Raw genomic sequence first — 10,427 nt, forward strand, 5'->3', positions numbered from 1 at the left:
GGGAAACGACGGGGATCTAGGCGACGCCGTGACGGTGATGCTCCCGTTCACGTTTCGCAGCTTTCGCTGCACCCCTTTGATTCACGGTGGCCCCACAGAAAAGCCCATGTCCACGGGGCCCACTCCCGGGTCCGGACACGCGCCGAGGGAGAGGGGCTCCCAGATTTTCTAGGGACTGCTACCTTCTTTTTTTAGATAAATAATAGACCAAAATCCGGTTTTACTATTTCGAGGGTAAGCGCAAATTCACATAACTTAAAAAAAAATCTAAAACATCTCACAAAACATAACAAAATTATAAGTCTAGAAGACTTAATAACTCCCCTACTCATCAGCGACTCAAACTCACTTTAAAAAACGGCTCATTACAACTCAATCCTATTTAAAAACCTCCAACCCTGATAAGCAAAAAACTGCGTGGCCACCAACTTCAGATAACGACAGATTTTAATTAAAAGATCAGCTGCTTCTTCACTTTTCTGTAGCTGCGTCTAGAGTCTGAGCCAATGAGTTCCTCCAAATAAAACCTGCAAATAAGTCAACATATGTACTTTGTTAAATATTAATTCATTTCTACTTATTCAAATAGCACAGCACATGCTGAGACACCATAATAATCAAATTCTTAGTATTTAGATCCATCTCATCAACCAACTCCAAAGATATGTTTGACAGTTCTTAGTATTTAGGGACTGCTGCCGAGTACGTTCCTTCAGATCCTCTTTGGTTCTTCCTTTTCTATTTTATTTATATTGTCACTTTACTAGACCATAGTAAGAGAGAATTCTCTTTTGTGTTAATTAACCACCCACACCGTACAAATTGAGCAAGCCTTTGTTATCTCCACATACATGTATATTAATATAAGATACATATATCTCGTTTTTAAAAGAAATATCGCATTGGTTTATTATTTTAAGACTAGTTTGTAAACTCTATTTTTCTGAGAAATTCCTATTTTTCAAGAGAAAATAAACTAATTTCTTTGAAAAAATGTAAAACTTTTGATAAAATAGGATTGTCAAACTAGACCTTATTATATGTATATGTATATGTATAAAGTATCACTGTGAAAGTATGAAAAAAGTTTAGTTCTTTTCTTTTGGTGAATATAAGAGTATAAATAATAAAAAGTGGAATAGTATAGTGCCTGAAAAGCGGCAACTAGATCGTGTTTGCCAGTACGCGGGCCCCACAGAAAAAGCCCACGTCCGCCTCCCGCTGCGAAAAAACGACACGGGCCGAGTGGACGACGGTGGCCGGACGCAGACGCAGACGCTTCCGGCTGTGAAAAAACGCACGCTCCGACCCCGCCGTCCGCCGATCCGAGGCTCCGGCCCCACTCTGTCAGCGTCACTGCGTGAGCGAGCGGGCGGCGTGCGTGATCCGGACCCGCCCCTCCTCACACCGTCGCGCACGGGAGCCAAGACGAGCCGCGCTCCGTCGCATCCACCTCGTCTCGTCACACACTCCACTCGAACGCACTACTTGATCGGCCAAAGCCAAACGAACTGGGCTCCCTCCCCTCCACTTCCTCTCCCCATGGCGCAGCAGCTCCCCTGCGTCTCGTCGCCGCGCCCGCTGCTCGCCGTGCCCGCGGGCCGGTGGCGCGCCGGCGTGCGGGGCCGGCCCAATGTGGCGGGACTGGGGCGGGGGCGGCTGTCTCTCCACGCCGCCGCCGCGCGGCCCGTGGCCGAGGCGGTGCAGGCGGAGGAGGACGACGACGACGACGACGAGGAGGTGGCCGAGGAGAGGTTCGCGCTGGGCGGCGCGTGCCGGGTGCTCGCGGGAATGCCCGCGCCGCTCGGCGCCACCGCGCTCCGCGGCGGTGTCAACTTCGCCGTCTACTCCAGCGGTGCCTCCGCCGCGTCGCTGTGCCTCTTCGCTCCCGGCGACCTCAAGGCGGTGAGCATCCCCCACCCCTAGTCTTTGATGAATGCAATTTCTGCAACGCGTGCTGCGATCCTTCTGTGTCGTTCTTCTTCTCTTTTGGAATTTGAATGGAAGGGAAGTCGGCTTCATAACTTACTCCTCTATTTCTCTCTCTCTCGAATAACTTGCTTCTCCGATGCTGTACGCTAATTTGTTTGGCTTCATAGCATACGCCGGTGCTGAAATGGACTGAGTTCTCTGTATTCCTGGTATGATGCAGGATAGGGTGACCGAGGAGGTGCCCCTCGATCCCCTGCTCAACCGAACGGGAAACGTGTGGCACGTGTTCATCCACGGGGACCAGCTGCACGGCATGCTCTACGGATACAGGTTCGATGGCGTGTTCGCCCCTGAGCGCGGACAGTACTACGATGTGTCCAACGTTGTGGTGGATCCATACGCTAAGGTGACGGGCTGTTGTCCTTTACTTTGGCTATGCGTGTGAGCTGTGACACACTCAGAAACTGATTGCTGGGTGCTTGCTCATGTTTTAGTTGTTTACTTCTTCTTGTTGTTGTTTTCTCTAGGCAGTGGTAAGCCGAGGTGAATATGGTGTGCCTGCGCCTGGTGGTAGTTGTTGGCCTCAAATGGCTGGTATGATCCCTCTTCCCTATAATAAGGTAAGCCAGAACTACTCTCGCTCACACTACCTTCCTGTTTGCTTTCATGCTGTATCCTTCTCTTCCAGTTTTATGTCCCCATGTCTGACTCACTCACGATTAAACAATAAAAAGAAACCACCGCATATATTTGGTCATTGATGATTTGAAAAGTCCGATGAACTAACTGAACAAAGCGCTAGAACTATCAACTGTAGGTTAGGATCATTGGTTCTGTTACTTAGTTTCTCGTTTGCAGGTTCAAATGGAGTGAAGTTATATTTACTGCGTATTCATGTTGTCTTTGTTATTTCATTTCGTATGATAAGGGTTTGCATTTGCAGTTTGATTGGCAAGGTGACCTACCCCTTGGGTACCATCAGAAGGACCTTGTCATATATGAAATGCATTTGCGTGGATTCACAAAGCACAACTCAAGCAAGACAAAACACCCAGGAACTTACATTGGTGCTGTGTCAAAGCTTGACCATCTAAAGGTACTGTTACGAACAGACTAGCTATAAGTCTGCGAAAGTGTCCTCATGCATTTGTTTAGGTTTTGCAACTATGCCAAGTAATGCTGCCCTAGTCTATTAGTTCATAGGCATAAACACAGATTTTACTTTGTGCTTACATAAATGTTTTTGCTCAGTAAACTTGTCAGTGGTATTGGTCGTCTTAGACTTTTTGGCATGTGTTTGTTGTTGGAATATAATATAAGTGAATTGTCAACCTTCTCCTATCAGCTTAAGCTTTTGGATAGAAAGAATTGGTTGGTGCATGTAACTTAATATGGTATTAAAGACAGAGGTCATGAATTCGAATCCTGACTAGCACAATTAAATAAAACCCAAAAGCTTAAGCTTATAGGAAGAGATGGATAATTCACTTATATTATATTCTAACATTTATGACTAAACTCTTTGTTTGACCTGCATAAACTCCCTTCACAGGAACTTGGAGTGAACTGTATAGAGCTAATGCCCTGCCATGAGTTCAATGAGCTAGAGTACTTCAGCTCCTCTTCGAAGTATGTGGATTTGGATTACAGTATATAGATGCCATCAGTTTTATAGGACTCTGGAACTGATATCTTTTTGTTTCATTGAGCATGATCGTATATGACCTTTTCGTTCTATTTTCCATGATATTTCCCCCATTTCCAGATTTGCTAGTGTGATCTCCAATTTTGTGCCTTACCCTTATAGCTTGATCACAACTGACTTATATTCATATATTGACACATTATTTCATATAATTGTTCATCCTTGTGCCAGGATGAACTTCTGGGGATATTCCACAATAAATTTTTTCTCACCAATGGCAAGATATTCTTCAAGTGGCATAAGAGACTCTGGATGTGGTGCCATAAATGAATTTAAAGCTTTTGTAAGGGAGGCCCACAAACGGGGAATTGAGGTAACCAAGCCAATTTAAGTTAATGGCTGAATGCTAACCGAAATAAGAGCTTCCTTATATCATTTTTGACATGGAGATATGTCACTATTAGGTGATCATGGATGTTGTCTTCAATCATACAGCTGAAGGTAATGAGAAAGGCCCAATATTATCCTTTAGGGGGATAGATAATAGTACATACTACATGCTTGCACCTAAGGTGAGATACATTATTCATCTTGTAATCGTTCTTTCATGGACCACAAAGTATTTATGTATTCCATTTCATAGATTCACGTCTATATAACAAGCTATTTGAAGAGCATTTATTTGTGCAGGGAGAGTTTTATAATTATTCTGGTTGTGGAAATACCTTCAATTGTAATCATCCTGTAGTCCGTGAATTTATAGTGGATTGCTTGAGGTACAAATCTGTATATAACTTCTGTTAAATTGCTCCTAATTTCCTTCTGCCGCTTGTCATTCTATTGGATGATGCAAGTTTTTGAGGGATGGATAGCAATGTTTATGCTTTGCTGCCTGAATATATAAGCATTTTAAATTTCTAGTATTCAAACAAAACAAAGAAACAAGTTTTCTTTAATTGATATTTCGTCATTGACTATCAGTGTTTAAGCTATATATTTGTTAAGATAAATTGTTTATGCACTAATATTTGAGTTTGATGTTGCAGATACTGGGTAACAGAAATGCATGTTGATGGTTTTCGTTTTGACCTTGCATCTATACTGACCAGAGGATGCAGGTAAAATGTTATTCTTATTTTCTCCTTATTTTGTCTTTTTAGGCATTTCTTAAGCCAACCTTTCCTTTACCAGTCTATGGGATCCAGTTAATGTGTATGGAAGTCCAATGGAAGGTGACATGATTACGACAGGGACACCTCTTGTTGCCCCACCACTTATTGACATGATTAGCAATGACCCAATTCTTGGAAATGTCAAGGTAGCTGTTATATTTTATACTTATGTTTTATTTTTTTTCTCCAAAAGCGCAGGAGAACTGCGCCCCATTATATATTAAGAAGAGAGAAACAAAGGTCTATAGAAGACCCAGATACAAGACTCTCCTTACGGAGGCCAGAAACAAGCATACAAAAAACTGTCCATAAAGACACTAACCCTCCCAACATCTGCCCCTAAGCATTAGGAAGCGGAGCCAACTACATTCGGGGCCCTAGCCAGGTCTAGTGAGCCTAGATTTTTAGCTCCAGCCATAACCCAACATACAAGTTCATCTAAGAAGCTTCTCTGTAGTCTTGCTAGTGAAGGAGATTCCACATTGAAGATTACTTTGTTGCGGTGAAGCCATACACACCATGCCCCCAGAATGATGACACTGTTGAGCCCCTTTTTCCTACTTTTGTGCCCTCTAATAACCAGACGTCTCCACCACTCCGCGAAAGAGGGTTCATCAACAGCAGGAGTAAGGTGGCCCAAGCTGAAAGGAGATAAAATACTGAACCAAAATTGACGGGTAAAGATGCATGAGGTTAGGAGGTACTGAATTGTTTCCTGTTGTTGATCACATAAGGAGCAAGCATCTGGATGTGGCAAACCTCTCTTTTCTAACCTGTCAGCGGTCCAACACCTATTCCTCATAGCCAACCACAGGAAGAATTTGCATTTCGGAGGAGCCCATGTCTTCCAAAGCCTTTTCCATGGCTCAAAGGTGGTTGAACCTGAGAATAAGATTTTTCAACAAGATTTAGACGAGAAATTCCCTGAGATCTCATTCCTCCACCTGTGCTGATCAGGAACTTGGGATAATTCAACCCCCTCACTGAATCCCATAACAGCAGGTACTGCTGCAGCCCAGCCAGCGAGAGAGGTGCTTTAATATCCCTAACCCACTGCCAATTTTCAAGGGCTTGAGCCACAGTTCTTGAATATAGAAATATTTTGCCCACCTTAGCTACCACCTCAGGGGCAAAATCCCTGATCGCAGCCCCATTTAGCCATCTATCAGTCCAGAAAAGAGTGCTGGTGCCATTCCCAACCATAGAAATCAGAGAATCTGAAAACAGATTCTTGACATGCTGCTGTATAGGAAGCTTCAGTCCCTGCCACTGCCAAGGCCTGTTTGGGTCCATTTTTTTCCAACCATAACCATTTTGATTGAAAAGCCCAGCTCATGAATTGCAGATTAGGGATTCCCAAGCCCCCCAAGATCAATAGGCCTTGTAACAATATCTCAAGAAACCAGACAGCTGCCTCCATTAGCCTCTTTCCTTCTCTTCCAAATAAATCCCCTTCTAATTTTGTCTATAGCTTTAATCATCCAATTGGGAATATTCATTGCAATAAGAAGATAGACTGGGATAGCCGAAGGCACATATCGCACAAGAGCTATTCTACCAGCAAGGTTAAGAAGATGTGCTTTCCAATTTGCAATAAGAAGGTTATTTGGTTGATTATGATTCTTAATACTTATGTTTTATCATCTGCACTAACTGAAGATTCAAAGCCATTTTGTGGTTTTGGATACGTGTACACATGCTATGTAACTAATCACAGTTACCATGTGCTTGATGCTTTTGGGTAATATATGAACCTGATTGGCTGTTAAATATGCAGAACAGTATATATAATATTCGACTGTATCAACATATTGTAGTTTCTTGGTTTTTGTTCTCACTACTTCCTCCATTGTATTTATAGCTCATTGCTGAAGCATGGGATGCAGGAGGTCTCTATCAAGTTGGTCAGTTTCCTCACTGGAACGTTTGGTCAGAGTGGAATGGAAAGGTAAGATATTTTCAGAGACTTGAAAGTCTTTTTGCTACTTGGTACTTTCTAAATAACAAATGAAGCCTTGTCAAATACTGAATGTAAGTTTCAACAGATATATTTAAATAGATGAGTGCTTCTATCTACCTGTGAATTGTTGCAGGGATCTAAAACTGTTTAAAATTCTAACGTTAGTTTCTTCTAGAGGCAAATCGGTAATTTGGTCTGGTAAGTGGATACAGTTTGGAATAATGGATGGAACCAGAATCTACGTTCAGGCCCAACTATCAAACAGACTCAGGGCTGTTTGGGGGCAAGTTCCAGTTCCAGTTTTCAAGCTTCTGAAGAAGCTGGCTCCAAGGAACCTGAGCCTAGGATACTTGGATCTCATCATTCTGTTTTTTGTTCTAGAGAAGCTGGGTTCAGAAAGGCCAACACTTAGGACTTCCCAGCCCAACTGTTTTTATGTGGGTTGAGCAGAGAAAAGCCCAGCTAGACAGAAAACACAAATAACTGCATTTGTTGGACTTATAGAATTTTAAAATTATAAACACAAGAATGATTTTTGAGATATACTTCACAGGCCAACACTTAGGAGTATGTTTCAAACAATAGCCTCACTGACAACATTAGGTAAGTGCATCTTTGATCTTTATCAGAGCATGATGCTGATGAAGTTTTGATAATTACCATATGATCTTTTGCATCCTTCTTCAGCTAAACCAACAGCTTCCAACTTTTTGTTCTTTATAGTTGTTTCACCAAAGTACTAACTTGCTTAGTTGTTTTCTCAGTATCGCGATACCGTGCGTCAGTTCATCAAAGGCACAGATGGATTTGCTGGTGCTTTTGCTGAATGCCTATGTGGAAGTCCACAGTTATACCAGGTAATGTACCATAAGTACCCATCAATGAGCACGGTGCTACATGACCTGAACAGAAACTTTTGAAGGAACTGGGTGATAGTGTTACAGATAAACAGAAATAACATAATATGACAATATAGCATATATTTCAGCCTAGAAGTTTAACACAAGTTCCATTCTATGTAGTAGTATAACCTTTAGGATCCAATCTGCGAGTGAGAGATCACATTCTTTTCTTTGAGTGTCTAATTGACCTCTTCAAGCCATTGAAAACTCCTACTATATATGTATTTTGTTGGATGAGAAGCCGCATGAATAAATACTATCTTCATGTAGAACTGATGAAAGCATTAACAATGAATTGCCGAATACTCCATGTATTGTATGCAATTAGGTGGATTAGTGTTTATCTACAAATAATAGTTTGGTATTGATAAGTACATGCCTTTTATTATCAGGCAGGGGGGAGGAAGCCTTGGCACAGTATCAACTTTGTATGTGCACACGATGGATTTACACTGGCTGATTTGGTCACATACAATAGCAAGTACAACTTGTCAAATGGTGAGGACAACAGAGATGGGGAAAATCATAATCTTAGCTGGAATTGTGGGGAGGTAATTTGAAATCTCATGCTTTTATCTCTTGTAGGCTTTTTATGTTAGTCAAATGTCTGTCAAATGACTTGTCATAGTTTTCTAGCCATGAGTACCAAACTGGTTTCACCTAAACAGGCTATATAGTTTGTACACGTGCATTTCCAGCTAAATTTATGTGGCAAGTATATACAGATCATCTCTATAGTGTAGCGCACTTTAGAGTTTCATTTGAATAATGCAGGAAGGAGAATTTGCAAGTCTGTCAGTCCGAAGATTAAGGAAGAGGCAAATGCGCAATTTCTTTGTTTGTCTTATGGTTTCTCAGGTAAGAATTAGTATTTGATGTTTTAAGTTTTTTATGGATTGTGCTTTCAGGTCCCTGTTTGTTCAGGGTAGAACTCAAGGTTGCATTTGTAGTCAGTGGTATGCTGGAATATGCATCATTGGTTCAGTCCTTGAGTTTAGTCACTTGATGAGGGTTACTACTTGCTAGGTTGTGTGAGGATCTGTGTTTTCCAAAAGATTATGACATGTTGCATTGAATATCCAACTAGCTGTATTTGTACCTGGGAAACATAGTTATTTAACCAAAAATTACTGTAAACATCATTTATTTGACAAGGTTTCAGTCTTTCCCTGCATCCTAATATAGGGGTAAGGTTAAAGTGGATCTGAAGTCACATTGTTATTTTTTTGTATTGATCTACTACTACCTAGTCAATTGTTTTCATTTTCTAAATTTTTAGGGAGTTCCAATGTTCTACATGGGCGATGAATATGGTCACACAAAGGGAGGGAACAACAATACGTACTGCCATGACCATTATGTCAGTCCGATGCCAGCACATATTAACACATTGTTTTAATCAATTTCTTTGACATTCTTGTAATCTTCTAGCCTTTTATTTTGGTTGTGCAGGTCAATTATTTCCGTTGGGATAAGAAGGAAGAACAATCCTCTGATTTGTACAGATTCTGCCGTCTCATGACCAAATTCCGCAAGTAAATACTCTTCCCGCCAAATAGTTTCCGTGCTAAACCGATGATGGTTCCTCTGTTCACCAAATGGCGAGATCCTGTACAGTTTACGTTGTCATACTGTCTATTCATGTTCTGTTGGTGTGCAATACAGAGAATGTGAATCTCTTGGCCTTGAGGACTTCCCGACTTCAGAACGGTTGAAATGGCACGGTCATCAGCCCGGGAAGCCTGACTGGTCAGAGGCAAGCCGATTCGTTGCCTTCACCATGGTACTGACATAACACCTACCACCATCATCACTAGTCATTTCAAGAATCGTTTTTCTACCATTAAGTAGATCAGAGAGAGATCGAAAAAGGAGTGATGATGGTTTCTTATGTATCTGTTACTGCAGAAGGACGAAACCAAAGGCGAGATCTACGTGGCCTTCAACACCAGTCACCTTCCGGTGGTTGTTGGGCTTCCAGAGCGCTCTGGGTTCCGATGGGAGCCGGTGGTGGACACCGGCAAGGAGGCACCATATGACTTCCTCACCGATGGCCTGCCAGATCGTGCTGTCACCGTCTACCAGTTCTCTCATTTCCTCAACTCCAATCTCTATCCTATGCTCAGCTACTCCTCCATCATCCTTGTATTGCGCCCTGATGTCTGAAAGAAGCAGATACAATAGAGTATACTATAGCGGTTGTTCTCTAGGCTGTAGCATGCAGTGGAAACTGGAAAATGTTGGGGTTGCTCTGTTGTCGGTAGTTTACATGCGCATGTCGGTATGTGTAGCTAAAGCTGGTGGATCTCAGTTCTCAGATCGGACTCGAGACGGGGAAAACCATTGCCCAGTTGGCTGGTTCTCTGAAGTTTTGTTTGGTGTAAAGAAATGGTGGTCCATCATCTACTCAAATTTTTTTCTCTTTTTTAATGAAATAAGTTGACTCAAAATCAACTCATTCTTCAACTTAATAATTAGTATATACACAAGGAATAAATTAATTCTATCAAATTTATGAAATGAAATCCAACATTATTCGAAGGACTGACGACTACTAACACGGCACTGCTCCCGGAGAAAGAGGAAAACCTGGCAAATGGATTACGGGTACGAGGGTCGGCTAAAGTAAAGAGTACGGACAAAACTTTCATAGCATAGGCTCAGAGCTTACGTTGTCATTATAGGCGATACTGTCCTACCAACTCCGCCGTTTGCGCTACAAACTTCAGGTATCCTTGGTCATGGTCACATACCTTCGAAGGTATGGAGCATTGTACCCACGTAAACAACCCAGAGTATTTTTAACCAAAGTACGT

At 42.0% G+C, this 10,427-nt stretch overlaps 1 protein-coding gene across 1 annotated transcript; it reads left to right on the forward strand.

Annotated features, from left to right (window-relative positions):
* Positions 1-1,239: 1,239 nt before the first annotated feature.
* LOC542318 (sugary 1) lies at positions 1,240-10,061 on the forward strand. Its single transcript, XM_008680135.3, has 18 exons — positions 1,240-1,905; positions 2,153-2,338; positions 2,460-2,552; positions 2,876-3,028; positions 3,485-3,561; positions 3,809-3,950; positions 4,042-4,149; positions 4,268-4,353; positions 4,624-4,695; positions 4,769-4,895; positions 6,611-6,697; positions 7,474-7,566; positions 8,004-8,162; positions 8,386-8,469; positions 8,891-8,971; positions 9,064-9,146; positions 9,277-9,394; positions 9,520-10,061. The coding sequence occupies exons 1-18, from the start codon at positions 1,543-1,545 to the stop codon at positions 9,775-9,777; spliced, it is 2,370 nt and encodes a 789-aa protein (XP_008678357.1). The 5' UTR covers positions 1,240-1,542; the 3' UTR covers positions 9,778-10,061.
* Positions 10,062-10,427: the final 366 nt, after the last annotated feature.

Source organism: Zea mays, chromosome 4 (assembly GCF_902167145.1).
Source record: "Zea mays cultivar B73 chromosome 4, Zm-B73-REFERENCE-NAM-5.0, whole genome shotgun sequence".
In the NCBI taxonomy this organism is placed as follows: Eukaryota; Viridiplantae; Streptophyta; class Magnoliopsida; order Poales; family Poaceae; genus Zea; species Zea mays.

Coding starts and splice junctions, on each gene's coding strand:
- LOC542318 (XM_008680135.3), top strand. CDS start 1,543: ATGGCGCAGCAGCTCCCCTGCGTCTCGTCGCCGCGCCCGCTGCTCGCC. Junction 4,150..4,267: donor ACTACATGCTTGCACCTAAG/GTGAGATACATT, acceptor TTATTTGTGCAG/GGAGAGTTTTATAATTATTC. Junction 9,395..9,519: donor GATTCGTTGCCTTCACCATG/GTACTGACATAA, acceptor CTGTTACTGCAG/AAGGACGAAACCAAAGGCGA.